The 20,775-nt window shown below is 39.4% G+C and overlaps 1 protein-coding gene across 2 annotated transcripts in view; it reads right to left on the reverse strand.

The window, feature by feature from the left end:
* The window catches only part of TMOD3 (tropomodulin 3), a 91,851-nt gene that overhangs the window by 8,132 nt on the left and 62,944 nt on the right, over nt 1-20,775 (reverse strand). For both annotated transcript variants that reach the window (XM_060097337.1, XM_060097336.1), the window contains exons 4-8: nt 11,969-12,091; nt 10,569-10,658; nt 6,964-7,094; nt 5,124-5,231; nt 1,483-1,626 (exon numbers count right to left, since the gene is read on the reverse strand). In XM_060097337.1, coding sequence (XP_059953320.1) covers nt 1,483-1,626; nt 5,124-5,231; nt 6,964-7,094; nt 10,569-10,658; nt 11,969-12,091 — 596 coding nt within the window. The remainder of the gene's footprint in view (nt 1-1,482; nt 1,627-5,123; nt 5,232-6,963; nt 7,095-10,568; nt 10,659-11,968; nt 12,092-20,775) is intronic.

The following is a 20,775-nucleotide window of genomic DNA, read 5'->3' on the forward strand; positions in this document are numbered from 1 at the left end:
AAGTTTAGTGTATGATCATACAGACATCAAAAAAATGTGGATTATTACAGTGAGAGACCACTTCATACCCACTAGGATGACTATAATCAAAAAGACAGACGATAGTAAGTGTTAGCAAGGATATGGAAAAATTAGGAGATTTAGGCATGCTGGCAGGAATGTAAAATGGTAGTACAACTGTTATGGAAAACGATTCGGCTATTTCTCAAAAGGTTAAACACAGAGTTACCATATGACTCAGCATTTCTACTCCTAGGTATATACCCATGAGAAGTGAAAACATATATTCATATACGAATCTGTACATGAATGTTCACAGCAGCATATTTGTACAATTCGAAAAGTGGAAACAACCCAAGTATAATAGACTATTCAGCCATAAAAAGGAATAGGTACCGATATATGCTACAACATGAATACACCTCCTTAACATTTTGCTAAGTGAAAGAAGGAAGACACAAAAGGTCACATATTACATAACTCCACTGATATGAACTGTCCAAAATAGGCAAATGCATAGAGACAGAAAGTCGATTCGTGGTTGCCAGGGGTTGGTGGGAAGGGCGGCTAGGAAGTGACTGCTGACGGGTGTGGAGTTTCTTTTTGGGGCGATGAAGATGTTCTGGAGTTAGACAGTGGTGACGGTTGCACAACTCTATGAATATACTAAAAACCATTTAATTGTATACTTTAAAAGAGTAAATTTTATGGTAAGTGAATTATATCTCAATAAAAAAAATTGGAAACATTGATTAAATAGCATTCTGGTTAAATTTTAAGATATAACTCTTCTTTCTACCTTCATAATCTACAAAATTTACTTACTTTGAAGGATTAAGGGAGTCATTTACCACATTTTTTTTTTAAATAACTGGAGTTATTTTTCAAATAAAATAGACTGAAGTGTTTTAGTCAAATGTGTAATGTTGTTTTATTTTTAGTTAATTACCACTCTGGATGGAAACACCTCTAACATGTATATTTATCTGCTTCTTTAAAGAAAAGTGCGTCTGGCATGGGTGACTCAGCATTACCTTACAGCGTCAGCACTGAATGTGGCTGCACAGGAGTATGTGTCTCTGGGTAACCTGGGTACTGGAGTTTTTTGTTTTTCACTGAGCCTATTCTGTTCACCTACTGTGTCTGGGACTGACATGCTACAGATGCAAAAATTCTATTATGTGGATCTTGCCACTGAAGAGCTGAAAAATTTGAGGATGGACTGTCACCTGTAAGAATTATTCCAGTTCAAAACAGCCAGCCGTCTAAATTCTCTTAAGCCAACCAGGGAGAGTTGCTTGTATACCTTTCTATACATTAAGTTAATATTCTGGATGCCCCAAATGTTCCTCTCATCCCTTTTCAGGACCATCTTCCCAAGGATTCCCTGAAAGCCCTCCTCCCACCCACCTCCTGAGTCCCCAAGCCCTGCACAGAGTGTGGGCTGTAGTTTCCTCAAAGCTGCTGCTGTACATCACCGACCTGATTGTCGATTTTCAGCTCAGCCAGGGTTTCATTATCTCTCAAAGCATCAATCAGTGCTAGAATCCCAGCTCCTGTAATAAAGTTGGACTCCATATTTAAGCTCTTCAAATTTTTGTTCACTCTTAGCATCTCTGCAAAAGCCTGGAAATTAAAGAAAATATTTGGAGATTACAGTTTGACAGCACCTAGTAAATAAACACTGAACAAGCCTGAAACAGATACACAAATCAATACAACTGCTTTAATGTTTCTTATTAGATTGTTTTAGCTTGACACACTACACCTCACAGGTTTCACATGTATCTATTTTCACATGCACTTGGTCACAGACTTCAGATTTTTTTTTTTGTCATGTGTAATTCCCCATTGGTAACATTCGCTACTGCTATTCATTCCTACTTCCACTTCATACTTCTTTCTCCTGCGTCTCTCATACTTTCTCTGAGTCTCTGTGTAGGAGTAACTTCATCAATGTCTCTGCTTTTTTATTTCCCTTTGCCGGCACCACACAGCATGCAGGATTGTAGTTCCCTGACCAGGGATCAAACCCACATGCCCCTGCAGTGGGAGCGCAGAGTCTTAACCACTGGACCGCCACGGAAGTCCCATCAATGTCTCTTTGGAACATCTTTTCTTACTTGCATCCTGCTGCAGCTGGGTTACTGTGAAGCCCAAATGAAGGTAAATTATGGACTAATTTCCAAGGCAGGGACCAAAAGGACTGCCTAGGGCAGAAGGCCAGAAAAGATCACAGATGACTGGAACTGAGAGAACACAAAAACTATGGAGAAGAAGGGGCTAACTAAATATTCAACTCAAAGAACGGTATGTTTTCCATCTGCTTCTGTTACATTTCTCACAGGATACGGCAGTGCTAGGCATTTGATCCAGTGCTTAATAAGTGCTATACTGATTAATTAACAAAGCCTGTAAGTGAGCAGAGGGGAAAGAGAAGGGAGGGGGGAGGAGGAAGAATACGAGTGTGAGTTTATTTAAAAAGCCCTGCAGAGGCGTCAAAAGAAAGGTCGAACTCCAGAGAATATGGGTAAGATCAAGCTTAAAATTAAAGTCAAGTTAAAGAAAAGGCAATACTGCGCAGTGATACTAGAAAGAACTGGTGACAGATATCTACACACTTGAACACTCTAATAGCAACAACTGGCTATGTGACTTGGAGCAAATCCCTTATCCATCCATCTGTACACACATTTATTAAAATATTACAATGGCCTATTTTTGATAAGTACTGTTCTGTAAATTCAGAAATAAAACATACAAATCTCTACCTGATGGAACTTACATTTTACTGGGGGGCTCACATAGTAAGTAAGCAAAATGTAATGTCAGATGGTAAAAAGGGCTATAGAGAAGGAAAAAAAGGCATAGCAGGGTGGATGGGGAGTGCTGGAGGTAGGAGTAGGGTTGCTGTTTTATATACGGGGGTCAGGAAAGGCCTCACCTGGAAGGTGACATCTGAGCAAGGACTGAAATAATTTAAGTGATGAAGTAAAACTACGTGGACTATCTTCAGGGAGAAAGTGCTAGGCAGGAGGAACAAGTGTGAAGGCTCTGAGTCGGGAGCATCACCGGCATGTTTGAGGCAGAGCAAGGAGGCTGTATGGCTGGAGCAGAACGAGAGAAACAGCAAGAGGGGACATGAGGTCTGCTCAGGTAAGGCCTTATTAGGCCACTGAAAGATTCTGATGTTTACTTAGAGAACTGCTGGAGGGTTCTGAGTACAGGAATGAGAACATTTAAGTTTTAAGAGTCACTTCTGATGCTGTGTATAGAGATGAAGCAGGCAGCTCAGTTAGGATAATCCAGGTGAGAGAAGTCAGTGGCTTGGACTAGGGTGGTAGCTGTGAAAATGGTGAGACGTGGTTGGATATACAGGAAATATTTGAAGACATAGCTGGATATACGTTTAAAGTTGTGAGAAAGGGAAGTCAAGGATCACTCTATTATTATTATTATTATTATTATTATTTTATTTTTTTGACTTGAGCAAATGAAGGAATGAAGTTGCCATTTAGTGAGATAGGAAAGAGTGTGAGAGAGGCAGGTATGGGACGGAAGTCAGGAGTTTGGTTTGGGACTTGGGTTTGAGATGTCTGTTAGATATACAAGTAAAGCTGTTAAGCAGTAGCTGGACATGGGTTTGGAGTTGAGGGGAGAGGTATGAACTGGAGATAATAATATTGGGAGTCATCAGCATGCATAGATAATAAATATATAGTAATGAAACAGAATGAGATCTCCCAGGAGGTTAGTGCAGATAGAGAAAAGAAGAAGGACTAGAACCGAGCTCTGAGCCATTTAGGTGTTTAGATGTTGGGGAGATGAGGAGGAACCAGTGTAGGGACCAGAGAGGTAGGAGGAGAATCAAAGGGAGTGATATCCTCAAAGCCAAGAAGAAAAGGGTTTATACCCTGATCAAGGGGGATTTACCCCAGAAATGCGAAGTTGATTTAACATATAAAAATTAATCAGGGGCTTCCCTGGTGGCACAGTGGTTGAGAGTCTGCCTGCCGATGCAGGGGACACAGGTTCGTGCCCCGGTTTGGGAAGATCCTGCATGCCGCAGGGCGGCTGGGCCCGTGAGCCATGGCCGCTGAGCCTGCGCGTCTGGAGCCTGTGCTCCACAATGGGAGAGGCCACAACAGTGAGAGGCCCGCGTACCACAAAAAAAAAAAAAAAAAAAAAAATCAATGTGGGACTTCCCTCGTGGTGCAGTGGTTAAGACTCCACCTGCCAATGCAGGGGACACAGGTTTGATCCCTGGTCCAGGAAGATTCCACATGCCACAGAGCAACTAAGCCTGTGCACCACAACTACTGAGCCTGCGCTCTAGAGCCCGCGAGCCGCAACTACTGAGCCCACGAGCTTAGAGCCCGTGCTTCACAACAAGAGAAGCCACTGCAATAGAAGCCTGCGCACCGCAATGAAGAGTAGCCCCCACTCGCCACAACTAGAGAAAGCCCACGCACAGCAACGAAGACCCAATGCAGCCAAAAATAAAAAATAAATAATAAAATAATTATTAAAACAACTAATCAATGTAATACACCATATTAACTGAATAAAGGACCACATGAATAAAACCACATGATCACCTCAACAGACACAGAAAAAGCATTTGATAAAAATTCAACACTATAGATCCATAAATGGAACCCTCTTGCAGGTGTTAAAGGAATGATGTAGAACTTTATACGCTGATATGAAAAGCTCTCTGAGATACACGGTTAAGTGAAAAATTAAGTTGCAGAACAGCCTACATTGCATGACTCCATTTATGTTTTAAAAATTTCATAGGAAATACAGAAAAAAGTAAACATAAAATGGTAGTAAATAATGTATTGCCTAATAGTAAACATCAATTGAAAAAGAGTAAATTTTTTTTAACTGATATTTGCTTTGATTGTTGAACATCATGGTTACTAACAGTTGATCTTACAACACAGAGTTTTGAAACTACATTAAAAAATTATTTTAGTTTTTATATTTATTTTTTATTGAAGTATAGTTGAATTAAAAGAGAGTAAATCTTGTTCATAAAATCAGTTTAAGCACCTTTGTAACATGCCCTGGTATTACACAGCCATAATTTCGATATTATTAGTAGTTAGCTTACTTACAACAGCAACGGGGTCATTGCTTCGGGTGGCTGCAAGACTGAAATATTTCACATGTGTGTTGGTTTCCAAAGCCTTTGCAAAATCTTTTAGGGTTGGAATTGGGATATTCTTGAAAGACAAAAATGTGAAACATTATTACATTTTAGTTTTCAGGAAATTCAGTCCATTAATCAAATACATCTGTACTTTCTTTTTTGCATTAAAATGTATTCAGAAATTATGCAACATACAACCGCTGGTCTACAACTGAAAACAACTCAGCCTCCTTCTTACCTCTTTGATTTTTCTGTTATGGTACAAACTGTTGGCATAGAGCAGAGCATACATCACTGTTTCTCTAGCATTGAGGTTAAAGAAATTCTCTTTTTAATTATTTGTATTATGAGAAGTCAGCCCTTGAGTACTCAAAGTGGATCCACTTTTCTACAAAGAGAAAGATGTGGGAATCTACTTATGATGATTCCTGAGGCAGATGACATACTGTTTTCAGTCACTCAAGCTGTAAGGTATTAAGAGAGATTAACTCTACATTTCTTGAAATGAGGAAAGAGATAGTTTTAGGAGACACTGATCTTTCCCCTTAGTACCAAGACTTTAATTTCCTGTAGCCTGCCTATTTTCAGATTGTTACTATTGATTTAGAGACAGACATACACTGAATTGAACTGAATTTTTTTTAAAAAATAAGAAGACTAGTGATCAACTAGGGATATTAGCTTTCCCCAAGGCTTTTCCCCCTCCACTCACAGGAAGGAACACCCACAAAAAGAGCACAGAGGTCTTATTCCCTAGGTTCTTGTAATTTCCACATGTTCTCCCTGCCTCCAATTCAGATAAATTAAGATTTAAAATGAGGAATTTGTAATGAAGCTATTATACAATGGCTAATATGTTAAAGAGATCATTTGAGTTTACTCTTTGGTAATTAATTATCCCTATGCCCTCCTAACTCATTTCTTCTTTCTTTACTCCAGGGAAGAGTTGCATTTTAAAAATCCCAATGAGATCCCACAAAGCCCAGTTCTAGGTGTTTACTCAAGAGAAATGAAAACATACGTTCACGCAAAAACCTGTATGTGAATGTGTATAGTGGCTTTATTTATAATCATCCCAAACTGGAAGCAACTCATATGTCTATCAACTGGTGAACGGACACACAAACTGCAGCACATCCAGACAAAGGAATGCTGCTCTACAACACAAAGGAGCAAACCACTGAGACACACAACAGCATGGACGAGTCTCAAATGTACTGTGCGAAGTGAAAGAAACCAGACTCAAGGGCTACACACTATATGGTTCCATTTATATGAAATTCTGGAGAAGGCAGAACGATAGGGAAAGAAAACAGATCGCTGGTTGTCAGGGGCTAGAGCTGGTGGCAGGGAATGATGACACAGGGGTGTGACATGTTCTACATCTGACTGTGGTGGTAGTTGTACAACTGTATGCATTTGCTTTAACTCATAGAACTGCACACTAGAAAGGGAGAATTTCACTATATATACCTTATAGCTCAAGAGAGCTGATTAAAAAAACAAAACCTGAAAGGCTAAAATGCTCCTAAAAGTGGGCAGTACTTTGGAAGCCCTAGAGGTATACTCTGACAATCCGTAGAGCTTATATTTCTATGTGATAGCCTTTAAAAAGTAAATCAGAAAAATACTATAATACTTTAACTTCTAAAATCGAAGGAATCTATGTTAGCATAGTACTAGAAGTAGAAACTTTACCATTAAGTAGAAAGGATTAGACTACATCAAAACTGCCCAGCTCTCATCCTAGATCCAACTGACTCAAAGCAATTCAAAACAACTTTTTGTTTGCTTATCACACCTACCTTTATATTATTCAAATTAACTTCAACAAGACGAACATCATTTTCTTTAATCCTCTGTAAACTCTCTTCAACATTGGTTGGATTTGGGGGCTCATCAAATACTGGAAGAATCTTTTCACCTTTTACCACATCTGTAGCAACAAATGAAAAGAGCAAGAGTGTCACTGGTTGATACAATTACAGTGAATGCATATATTAACTTGGAAACACATAGCACACATACACAAACATATTCAGTAGAACAAATTTATAAGTTTTTTCCCCCAAATTTCTAAAAGATCCTTTATGTGCTCCCACATAAAGCACTGAAATAAAATTTTACTGAATATAAATACCAAACATAATTCAACATTTAATTTGTTTGCAGTGTATCAGCCTTCAGAAATGAGTATTTTCACTGCCTCTTGCCTCTTGGTGGATTACAAGATATCTTTACCATGAAAATATAGTTGATGACATAAGCTGGTGATCCCATTTATTTTTAGCAATGTTCAAGATAAAGTTCTCATATGACAAAATCTAACAACTCATCATTTTCTCTGAGGATTGACTAGTAATTAAGGCAAAGGCAGTAAGAATCAGAGACATGAACAAACACAGCCTCCACAAAGAGTGCGCTGACAGAAGGACACACTGCCTGTTCCTCCCATGGGGAGTAAAGGGCAGAGGACTCTATCAGGAGGAAGAGTAGAGACAGGGAATGGGGAGACAGAGAAAGGTAATGGTACATAGAAGAACTACTGAGACAGGGATTCCCTGCCCTCCTTCATCCCACAGCCCAATCCTTCATCATTTATACCCACACGCATGGCCAGAATACAGCTATTCAAAACTGAAAGAGGACCCAGAAGCCTTGAGCCCTCTAGTGAGATGTAAATGCACTCTGAGGTATGTGTGGAGGTCCATGAACACCTATAACAGATAAACTTTTATGGATATATTTTCTGGGGAGAACACCTAGAGCATCAGATTCTCAAAGAGGAGAATGACCACAACATTAAGAGCAAGTGACATGGAAAGACTGACAGGGTCGCTGTCTGGCTTAGTTACTCCCTGGTGCCCTCCTCTAGCTTTTAAGAGCAAAACTCACCTTAAGACAAAGTACATTGCTTACTCATCCAATAAATTCCCTCTAAGAGTACCTTGTTCTTTTCAAATATCACACACACACACACACACACACACACACACACACACACACACACAGACACCCTCCTACACACAGCATCCTGAAGAGATCAGCTCAGACAAAAGTCTGAAAATTAATTTCCTGAGGACAGCTGAAAGATCAGCAAGGCAGTCTTCTTCAAGATGGTAGATCAACGAGACTGGAGAAAATCTTCCTCACTGAATGGAAAATTCAATGAGCTCTTCCTCAGTTCTAAATTTTCTAAAATCAAAAAATTCCTTTTCTTCTCTGCAGAATGTGTATAAAGAGCCTTGCTCTATAATGAAATAATGGATCCAGTCCACAGGATGTGGAAACCATTAAGAAAGGTTCGTGGGGAACTTTAATTGGATGGATCAGGGTGCCAAAAGATCAGGGTGCCAAAATTTGAGTCCACTGATCAATCTTAACACATTCCCCAAAGAGGAATGACCAGACTTGATATGCTTCCTAATGTGATTCGATCACTACCCAGGAAGCATTCTTGCCAAAAAAAATTAAAAACTGCACCTGAATTTGATCAAGCTTCTAGAAAACAACAGTTTACAGAAACACAAGAGGTAGAGAGAAACAAGTAAAATGATACCACAAGGTTGCAATCAGCCAAATCCAGAATGTGGAAAATTCTACATGACAACACAGTTTCTTCAAGGGATAAATGCCATAAAGAAAGTGGGAAAGAAGTTGAGGAGGAGAACTGTTAAGAAATTAAGAGGAACTTAAACCAAACGACAACCAAATACAATATGTGACCCTTATCTGGATCCTGATTTGAACAAATCAGCTGTGAAATGACGTTTTTGAGAGAAAATGGGAAATCTGAACATGGACTGGGCATTAGATGATATGAAGGAATTGCTGGTAATCTTTAAGTTTGATAATGGCATTGTGGTTATGTTACAAGAAAAGCCTTTGTGAGAGACACATATGGAAATATTTATGGGTGAAGTAATACAAACAAACAGGATTTGCTTTAAAATATTCCAGGGAAAAGAGTAGAAGGGGTGGGAGGGAGGCAGATGGTGGATGAAACCCAGCTGGCATAATGTGAAAAACAGCTGAAGCTGGACGATGGATATATTATTCCCTCTTCTATAATGTATGCTTGAACATTTCTACAATAGAAAGTTAAAAAAATAGAGAAATGGCCAATTATACAACATTCATAAAATGGAATGATATACAGATGTTTGAATGAGGTAAATCGGTATGTACTAACTAGGAAATGTGATATATTGCTAAGTGATATACTATATAGCATGGATTAAAATCCTCACCACCGATTTCGTGGGATATTGAAGCTAGTCACTTACTCATTCTAAAACCTCAGCTCCTTCAAAGGCATATTAAAGATAATAATAATACTTGTTTCATAGAACTGTTGTGAGGATTGAGAACAATTTACATTTAAGAGCTGTGCACAGAAGAACATGGCCCATGGTAAGCATTCAAAAAAATCAGCCAACATATTATTATTGAAAAATTCAGGGACAAGAAATATCTCTAGTATGATCCCATTTTTGTAAGAAAAGAAAAGACAATTCGTGTATAGCACGTATACATATGTAAGTTTATATAAGCATAATACAAAGTCTGGAAGGATATATTCCCAATTGTTAACAGTTAGGGAGGGGGTGGAGGTGGGGTACGGGGAGTAGGAGGCATGACGGCTGTGAATAGAGACACTTCTACTGCTTACCCGGTCCCCTCAGGTCTTGTTTAAATTTATTACAAAATAGGCATGACTTTGGTGATTTTTTTTTTTCTTTTGCGGTATGCGGGCCTCTCGCTGTTGTGGACTCTCCCGTTGCAGAGCACAGGCTCCAGACGCGCAGGCTCAGCGGCCATGGCTCATGGGCCCAGCCGCTCCGCAGCATGTGGGATCTTCCCAGACCGGGGCACGAACCTGTGTCCCCTGCATCGGCAGGTGGACTCTCAACCACTGCGCCACCAGGGAAGCCCGACTTTGGTGATTTTAAGATGTCTTATAAATAAATTTTTAAAAAAGCTTTGCTTTAGGTTATCTAATACTTTGCTCAGACTAAAAGGTTTAGGGGCTGAATAGTTCTTTGCTTCCCCCTGAATCTGATTTTATAATATACTTTCTTTGTCAGCACTGTTGGGCATTTCTTGAAAATCAGGAACACTGAAAACAAAATGTCAGTAAAAGCCAAGTTTGACTAGTTTTTATAGCGTTTACCATTAGTATTATTTAGTGAGGTGAGAGTAGTTCCTATTGCATTTGCTGACACATTAAGCATAAAATATTTAATATTCCATTCTCAATGGTTTTCTAGGTCAATACCATCTAACTGGAATCTTAGGTTTCAAGTACATATGCATTACATTTGGTATGCAAATACTGAAGCTATTACATGGAGAAAACAAACCATAATTAACAAAGGACTGGAATTTACAAAGCATTATAAGTACTCACTTGAAAAATGTTCTTGGTCGACACCATTACTACTTCCCACTATATTGCAGAACTGTGTATTCGTTATCAAATTGTGCATCCCAAGAATAGCTATAAATATAGAAAAAGAAAATTATTTTTTTATTTCCATCAATTTTAAACATAAAGAATTAATTTTATGCCCCCAAATTTCTATCAACGATTTTAACACTCTCTGGGCTTTTTCCTACTCAATTAAATACGCATTTCATAGCTAAAAAAAAAAAAGAGAGAAAACATGATTAAAAACCACCTACAATCTCTTTCTTATCAATATCCTTGTAATTTCTCCCCACATTTCTGAATTTAGACACAGCTGGAGCCAGCTTAACCCTAAACCTATGTCTATGCTTAGCTCCACCTGGTGGCCAAGAGAGAAAATGGAAATGATCTATTGTTGCTGTTCATCCTCAGAGGGTTTCTCCAAACATAATGCGATAAAAGGCAGATTTTTCAACTTAACCTTAACTCTCATATTAATTTACACTTGTATTTTAGCTAAGAGTAGAATACTACAAGTATGGTTGAATTCTCATATTTAAGATTAAAGTAGCATCCCTCAAAATTGACACTTAGGAGGAGAAATAAATTTGATTTTTGATGGCCTTTTGTACAAATAAGGCAGAAGCTACACTATGCCTCTGGCCCATTCCACTCTGATGAATGTACCATTTATAAATCCAATAGCCCTCAGCCCCCCACCCCCGGGGAATAAGATACCTGCTCTACCTGTGGTACCACACCTTGACTGTCCCTTCCCTGGGTCCTTCCCAAAGAACCATCACTGCTCCTTTTAAACATGTTAGTTCTTGAAGTTATTTGGTACTAACCTCTCCCCATGTGTCATATTTTTCTATCTAGAAAAATGGGTGTGGGTGGAGGCAGCTGGGGGAAGATACTGGTCCAGATAAGAAACTGGTAATGATGAAAATCACAGGGAGGTCTGGAATGTTCCATATATCTTCAGAAAAGTTGGGAAAGTGGTGAGTATAGCTCAGGACTGACTATCTTATCTAATTTCCAGTTACCCGTTTCTGAGTCTTCTAATAAAACGGGATAGCAGTAGACTCTGGAGACAGCTTCTAGCTGAGCACCAGCTGATGAAAGATTTTTTATAAAGACTTTCAAAGATGGCAACATGGGAAAAGACATCCAATAATCAATAAATTCCATTAATATAAAAATTTCACCATTAAGAGAATTTAAAGAAACTATATCCTTTATGTCAGATTTATAGTGTAAAAAACAAAGCCAAATGTACGGTTACTTATTCAACAGCACTCTGCCGGGCAAAGCAAGCATTTGTATAGTGTGTATAAGGTGTGTGCTGGTATTTTCCTCCCCTCTATACCATTCACAAATTAATTTGTTTTAGGAGATACCTGCGAGATCACACAATTCTGTATCAGAAGCACTTGTCAAAGCTTCTTCTAGTTCTGGATCAAGAGATACTTTTTCTTCTGTAAAAGTCTGTACAGGTTTCTGCTTAGGGATAAATATTTTCCCTGTAAAATAAAGCAGTTTGTTAGTTTCACTACTACTGCTAGTAACTCACCATTTTATTCTTACAAAAATTATTAGAAGTATGTGCAGCTGAAGCTGAAGTAAAAGGTCAAGATTAACATCTACAATAATTTTGTTTCATCTTCGGTATGTATTTATAAGTTTCTAAGGCAACACTTTGGCCATATAAGTTGGAACAAGAAAAAGAAATGAACCGAGAAATTTTCCCATTTGTGAAAGTAAAAATAGGCTCTTTTTGGAGTCACTATGAGTTATTCTACAAATAGTAAATCAAAAAATAAACGAATAAACAAAAAAATCTATAAATTAAGGAAAAAACAGAATTCATTTTCTTATTCTTAAGCAAGGAACTGCTACAGGCCCTTGGGGGATGGCAGAGGCAATTCTAATTCCAGAAATTCAAGTTCTAATTGCAAAGAAATTCCTGTATGTCCTGAGTGATAGTCTGAAACTTTCTGGCACTGTTCTTCTAAGCCTCTATGACACTAACAAGGTTACCTGTTAAGAAACTAGTTATTCTAGAAACCTACAGTATTTATTATGTGAAAATCAGTATTTTATTACCATATGTTCAACGCAAAACTGAAGACATGAAGGGAATGGAAAATGATAAGGATATAGCTGCAGCACAAGCCAACCAAACAAGAGGTACTTACACATGGTGGGACTGAGTTACCAAGACTGACTCTGGTTTCCCCCGAGACAGGTGAAAATTCTAAGTGATCTAGGAAGGCCTATGTGTGGATTCACACAAGCTCCAATTATTTTCTTTTCTATCAGAAAATTACCAGGAAAATGTGTGAGAATATGTGACCTGATGAATCTATGTAGTGTTCTATCAAAAGAAATGTTTGTGGGCTTAATAATCAGTGTAGTGAATGTTGTACAATTCTTGTTCAAGGTAAATATCAATCAGTGTAACTCATAAGAAATTCTTCCACAATACAGATTGCTCCCAGGAATCTGACCAAAACTGGTCAGGTATTTTCAGCTAAGCCCATCTAAAAGATTTAACTTCTGATATTATATTTCTTTTTTTATTATTTCCACTTGGTTCTTTTTTTTTTTTCTTTTTTTTTTTTTTGCAGTACACGGGCCTCTCACTGTTGTGGCCTCTCCCGTTGCGGAGCACAGGCTCCGGACGTGCAGGCTCAGCGGCCATGGCGCACGGGCCCAGCCGCTCCGTGGCATGTGGGATCTTCCCGGACCGGGGCATGAACCCGTGTCCCCTGCATCGGCAGGCAGACTCTCAACCACTGCGCCACCAGGGAAGCCCTCCACTTGGTTCTTGTTAAAAAAAATTAGCTTCCATCTCTCTGCCAAAATTCTTCATCTCTTCACACATGCCTTGTCCACCAGATTTTCTGAGATTTTTATCATAAAGTTCCTGACTGATAACACCAATATTTGGGTCATCTCTGGTCTTCTATTGACTGTTTACTTTTCTTGACTATAGGCCACATGTGTCTTAAGACCTCTGACTTCGTATTGGGCATTTTTGTATAAAAGTATAGCAGAGACTAAAGGAAATGACATTTATTCCTAGACAGGAATGTGCCACTCAGGTCAGTGCTGAAGTAACATGCTCTACAGTTGAGCTGAATCTGGGCTTTTTGTTGCAACGTTAGTTTGATTCATTTCCTCACTGGCTTCAAACATTTTGAGGACAGGATCAGGACTTAATCTTCAGCAAGGCCTAGGATTAGAACTCTGGTGAGGTTCTGGAGATCTCCTGAGCTGCCACTGCCTACTGTTTTGAACTGTAAAGTAGCAACATTGCTCCTGATGTGTAGTCCTGGCTGCCAAATTTCTAGGAGCTCTGTTTTCCAGTCCCACCCCCCACTTTCCCACTTTTGGGGCCTCGGCAGATCTTTCAGCCCGACGCTTATGTTGTCTGCTCTACACTTTGTTAAGTGGGAGATGGCCTGAAAGGGGTTTCTCTCAGCTCTCCTGTCTCTCTCTCAATCTTCCGAGCTAAAAACCTATGCCTCAGGAATTTTCTCTCAGCTCTGCTTCACGGCCTCAGTTCTTGGAGTAGCATCCCTAGCACTAAATGAAGGCCTGAAGCAAAGAACTGGAGGGTAGCGCAGTCTCACCCTGTCTCTAGGGCTGCACTGTTCAATATGATATGTTCAATACGGTATGTGACTATTTAAGTTTAAATTAGTTAAAATTAAAAATGCAGTTTCTCAGTCACACTAGCCGCATTTGGCTAGTAGCTACCATACTGGTTAGCACAGATACTGAACATACCCATCATGGCACAAAGTTCTAGTGGACGGTGCTGCTCTAGGGATTCTCTGATTTCTAGTCTACCATGCTGGCCCATACACAGCCATTAAAAGTTTAAAAGTTAGGCTGACTTCTCCTTACTCCTCTCTATGGTAGTTTCCTCCTTTTCCCTATATTTCAGTCAGGAAAGAACGCAGAATGGATCACCTTTTTTTTTTTTTTTTTTGGATCACCTCTCTTATGGAGGGCTTGCCACTTTCTGGAGTCACTAAGATTTGTGTCTTCAAGCTTTCTGATTTTTTTTTTAACTATGATTAATGTAGCTTATATTGCTTGTTTTGGTGAGAATAAGTCTCTTGCAATTTCCTACATCTGAATCAGAAGTCTTTCTAGGCAAGTATTTTCTTATTTAAAAAATGGCACTTGGCCAATCTACAATGTATTTATATTAGTAAGGATGCTTTTTAACTGCATATAACAAAATACCCATTTTAAAGTGGTTTAAACTGGTGCTTCTCAAGCTTTAATGTGCATGTATGTCATCTACCTAGTGATCTTATTAAAGTGCAGATTCTGATGTAGTAGGTCTAACATGAGCTCTAAGAATCTGAATTTCTAAGCAGCCTCCCAGGTGATGCTGATACCGCTGATCCACAGATCAGTCTCAAAGCAGCAAGGGTTTAAACAGTAAGTTTTTTTGTTTTTTTGTTTTTGCGGTACACGGGCCTCTCACTGTTGTGGCCTCTCACATTGCGGAGCACAGGCTTCGGACGCGCAGGCTCAGCGGCCATGGCTCATGGGCCCAGCCGCTCCGCGGCATGTGGGATCTTCCCAGACCAGGGCACAAACCCGTGTCCCCTGCATCGGCAGGCGGACTCTCAACCACTGCGCCACCAGGGAAGCCCAACAATAAGTATTTTTTATCTCACTTAATAACCCCACAGGTAGGTGGCTGAAGGGTTGGTTCAGCAGCTCAATGTTGACGTCAAAGATCCAGGCTCTATTTTTCTCTTTGTCTATAACTAGCATGGAAGCCTCTGTTCTCAGGCCATTAGTCTCAAGATGACCTTTGTAATACTACATATCACATCCTCATGTGGCAAGTCAGGGCAGGAAGGAAGGACACTTTCTCAACTGCTGACTTTTATAAGGAAAACTGTCCGATAGATTTCTTCTCTGGTCTCATTGACCAGCACCAGGTCACATGTCCATGCCCCACCTGCAAGGGTAGCTTGAAAAGCAAGCATCTGGCCTTTTCAGTCTACTTCAGAGATGGATTCTGCCAGTAAGGAAGAAGGAATTTGTGAATGCTTGTTAAACAGAAAACTACCACATTTGTCCCAATACTGAACCAGATGAAGTACACTTCTGTGCTCCCTTAATTTCCTGAACATTTCACTGTGGCTACACTTACTCAGTTTGCATGTTTGTCTGTCCTCTGTGAGCTTTTCAATGTTCTGTTCCATCCTTACATTTCCTAGCTCACAGCAGGCAATCCAATTTGTTGAATAAATAATCTGGTGATCACCTCTAGCTCAACTACCTCATTGTATAAAGTATAATATAAATACCCTGGTTCAAAGTTACACAGCAGAGTTAGCACGAGAACACAGGCTCCCAAACTCTCAATCCAGTAATTTTTCCAATAAACTGGTGGCTTTCAAACTTAACTCTTTAGCAGTGGACTTTTCAACTCAAACAAATGCTTATCTATATGGTGGAACATAACTGATCTTCTTAGTACCAAACTTTGGAGTTCTGGTGATTATTAGATAATCTTTTATCATTAGTTCACAGAGAAAAGCAAATCCAAATCATTGCATTCTGATAATTCCTTAATACTTTTCACAGTGGCTGATATAACAAAGTGGCATACAATTCAGATGGCATGCCTTTAACTGCCATTTCAGGATAATTACATTTTCCTGAGCAAAATCTTACCAGCACTTTCAGGTGTCTATCTCCGTGGCTAATGTTGGCTGCACAATGGATTCACCTGGAAAATTTTAATAAATTCTGATGTCCAAGTCCCACCCCCAGAGATTCTGATTTAACTGGTCTGATGTGCTGTATGGGACATCTGAATTTTCAAAAGCTCTCTAGGAATTCTAATGCATAGCAGCCAAGGTCAAGAAACATTGGATTATGGTATTCACTTAGTAAACAAAACTATATAAACTATCAAGAAGCTGCCTATGTCTTATTCTAGGGACCAATGGAATCTAAAGCGTTATAAAACTCTAAAATGTTTATTTTTGTAATCCTCATTCACAGCGCATAGAGGCATTATTCTCTCTTTTTTTTTTTTTTTTTTTTTTTTTTGCAGAAGGGAGTTCCAATCCCCCATCAGCATGTTCTTTCTTTTCCTTTTTTAAAAAAATGTTTATTTATTTATTTATTTGGTTGCACCAGGTCTTAGTTGCAGCAGGCAGGCTCCTTAGTTGCAGCTCACCAGCTCCTTAGTTGTGGCATGCAAACTCTTAATTGTGGCATGCATGTGGGATCTAGTTCCCTGGCCAGGGATCGAACCCAGGGCCCCTGCACTAGGGGTGTGGAGTCTTAACCACTGCACCACCAGGGAAGTCCCGAGGCATTATTCTTATCTAATTTTTCCCCATACATAAACTTTTGCTAATACTTTACAAATACAAAATGGATCTCATCAGAAAAAAACAACAAAGCAAAACAAAATTTCCAAGGGCTTATGGAAATTCTGTGACACAGAATTTTGCTCTATTTATACAGCTGTGAAATAATTTAGTACCTCTTCTGATACTCCTCTTTACAATTTCTCTGTATGTAGAGATTTTTGTTGCAGAGGTATTTAGCTTATACAGTATTGTGTTTTTAACACTACAAAAAGTAATCACTTCATATTTCTTCATGATTAGTTTAACATGAATACACTGTAAGAATTATACTTTAATGTGTATATATAAAATCTTGTTATAGAAAATTAAAAGTAAAGAAAATTACTTTTGTAAGAAAGGATAAAATAGGCAGAACTTAAGTTTAGTATTATGAATATAGTACTTAAGCGGTTCCCCTCAAACTCTTTATAGACTTAACCCCTTAAACAAATCTCAGCTATTTGCAGAAAGTGACAAGGTGATTCTAAAATTCATGTGGAAATCCAAGAGACACAGAATAGCCAAACAATCTTGAAGAAGAAGAACAGCTGAAGGACTCACACTTCCCAGTTTCAAAACTTAATACAAGACTTCGCTGGTGACCCAGTGGTTAGGAATCCACCTGCCAGTGCAGGGGACACGGGTTCAATCTCTGGTCCGGGAAGATCCCACGTGCCGTGGAGCAACTTAGCCCGTGCACCACAACTACTGAGCCTGCGCTCTAGAGCCCGCAAGCCACAACTGCTGAAGCTTGCACGCCTAGAGCCCATGCTCGGCAACAAGAGAAGCCACCACGATGAGAAGCCCACGCACCGCAACAAAGAGTAGCCCCTGCTCGCCACAACTAGAGAAAGCCCGCACGCAGCAACGAAGACCCAACGCAGCCAAAAATAAATAAATAAATAAATAATTTTTTAAAAACCTAAATACAAAGTTCTGTAATCAAGATAGTGTTATGGTGTACAAGAAAAGACATTTACATCAATGAAATAGAATTGAGAACCCAGAAATAAACTCATATTTATGGTCAATTGAATTTCTACAAGGATACCAAGACAATTCAATTGAGCAAGAGTTGTCTTTTCAACAAATAGTGCTTGGACAGTTGGATAGCTATATGCAGAAGAATGAAGTTGGACCCCTATATTTTATAACATACACAAATATTAATTCAAAATGAATTACAGACCTAAATGTAAGAGCTAAAACTATAACTGAGAAAAAAAAAAAACCTAAGAGTAAATATCCATGGCCTTGAGTTAGGGAATGATTTCTTAGACATAACAACAAAAGTACAAACAACAGGACTTCCCTGGTGGCACAGTGGTTAAAAATCCGCCTGCCAGGGCTTCCCTGGTGGCGCAGTGGTTGAGAGTCCGCCTGCCGATGCAGGGGACACGGGTTCGTGCCCCGGTCTGGGAGGATCCCACATGCCGCGGAGCAGCTGGGCCCGTGAGCCATGGCTGTTGAGCCTGCGCGTCCGGAGCCTGTGCTCCGCAACGGGAGAGGCCACAACAGTGAGAGGCCCGCATACCGCAAAAAAAAAACAAATAAACAAACAAAAAAAAATCCGCCTGCCAGCTCTATTTACATAGCCAGGACATGGAAGCAACCTAAGTGTCCATCAACAGATGAATGGATAAAGATGTGGCACATATATACAATGAAATATTACTCAGCCATAAAAAGAAACAAAATTGAGTTACTTGTAGTGAGGTGGATGGACCTAGAGTCTGTCATACACAGTGAAGTAAGTCAGAAACAGAAAAACAAATACCATATGCTAACACATATATATGGAACCTAAGGAAAAAAAAAAAAGGTCATGAAGAACCTAGGGGCAAGATGGGAATAAAGACACAGACCTACTGGAGAATGGACTTGAGGATATTGGGAGGGGGAAGGGTAAGCTGGGACAAAGTGAAAGAGTGGCATGGACATATATACACTACCAAAAGTAAAATAGATAGCTAGTGGGAAGCAGCTGCATAGCATAGGGAGATCAGCTCGGTGCTTTGTGACCACCTAGAGGGGTGGGATAGGGAGGGTGGGAGGGAGGGAGACACAAGAGGGAAGAGATATGGGGATATATGTATATGTATAACTGATTCATTTTGTTACAAAGCAGAAACTAACACACCATTGTAAAGCAACTATACTCCAATAAAGATGTTAAAAAAACCCAAAACAACAACAACAACAACAACACCAAAAATAAATAAATAAATAAAAAGAATCTGCCTGCTAGTGCAGGGGACACAGGTTCGATCTCTGCTCCAGGAAGATCCCACATGCTACGGAGCAACTAAGCCCGTGTGCCACAACTACTGAAGCCTGTGCACCTAGAGCCCATGATCCACAACAAGAGAAGCCACCGCAATGAGAAGCCCACACACCGCAATGAAAAGAGTAGCCCCTGCTCCCCGCAGCTAAAGAAAAAGCCTGTGCGCAGGAATAAAGACCCAATGCATCCAAAATAAATAAATAAATAAAATTTAAAAGGTTATTGTAAAACAAAGAAAAGTACAAACAACAAAAGAAAAAAATAGATAAATTGAACTATATCAAAATTTTGTGGGACAGTGATACCACCAAGAAAATGAAAAGACAAGCTACAGAATGAGAGAAGAAAAATTTCAAATCATATATTTGATAAGAAACATATCTAGAATATATAAAGTGTTTATCAATAATAAATCAAATATTTTGATTCACTGACAAAAATCAGTAATAAAAAGACATCCCAATTTAAAAATAGGCAAAGGGGTGGCACAGTGGTTAAGAATCCCCCTGCCAATGCAGGGAACCACCAGTTCGAGCCCTGGTCCGGGAAGATCCCACATGCCACAGAGCAACTAAGCCCGTGTGCCACAACTGCTGATCTGCTCTCTAGAGCCCATGAGCCACAACTACTGAGCCTGCGTGCCACAACTACTGAAGCCCGCATGCCTAGAGCCCATGCTCCACAAGAGAAGCCACTGCAATGAGAAGCCCGTGCACCGCTACTAAGAGTAGCCTCAATCACTGCAACTAGAGAAAGCCCGTGCACAGCAATGAAGACCCAATGCAGCCAAAAATAAAGAAAAATAAATAAATAAATAAATTCATTTAAAAAATAAAAACAGGCAAAGGATTTGAAGAGACATTTATCCAAAGAAGATATAAGATGTCTAAGAGCACATGAAAAAATGCTCAATACCATTAGTCATTAGGGAAATGCAAATCAAAACCACAATGTATGTTATCACTTCACACCTACTAAGAAGGCTATAATCAAAACGACAGACAAGAGTTGGTCAGGATGTGGAGAAATCGGAACCCTAATACATTGCTGGTGGGAATGTAAAATGGTGCAGCCACTTTGGAAAACAATTTGGCCGTTCTTCAAATTGTTAAAAAATAGTTACTAAATGACCCAGCAATTCCACTAGTAGGTATACATAGCAAACTGTACACAAGTGTTCACAGCAGCATTATTCATAATAGCTAAAAATTGGAAACAATCCAAATGTCCATCAACTGATAAATGGAGAAACAAAGTGTGTGTTTCCATACAATGAAATATTATTCATTCATAAAAAGGAATGAAACACTGAAACATGCTAAAACACAGATGAAACTCCCAAACACTAGGCTAAGTGAAGAAAGTCAGTCATAAATACATATTGTATGATTCCATTTATTTGAAATGTCCAGAATAGGCAAATTTAGAGAGAGAAAGTTGATTAGCGGTTTTCTGGGGCTGGAGAATAGAGTGAGGAATGGAGACTATTCATAGGTACAGCGTTTCCTTTTGGGATGAC

The sequence above is a fragment of the Mesoplodon densirostris genome, chromosome 4 (assembly GCF_025265405.1).
Source record: "Mesoplodon densirostris isolate mMesDen1 chromosome 4, mMesDen1 primary haplotype, whole genome shotgun sequence".
NCBI classification, from domain to species: Eukaryota; Metazoa; Chordata; class Mammalia; order Artiodactyla; family Ziphiidae; genus Mesoplodon; species Mesoplodon densirostris.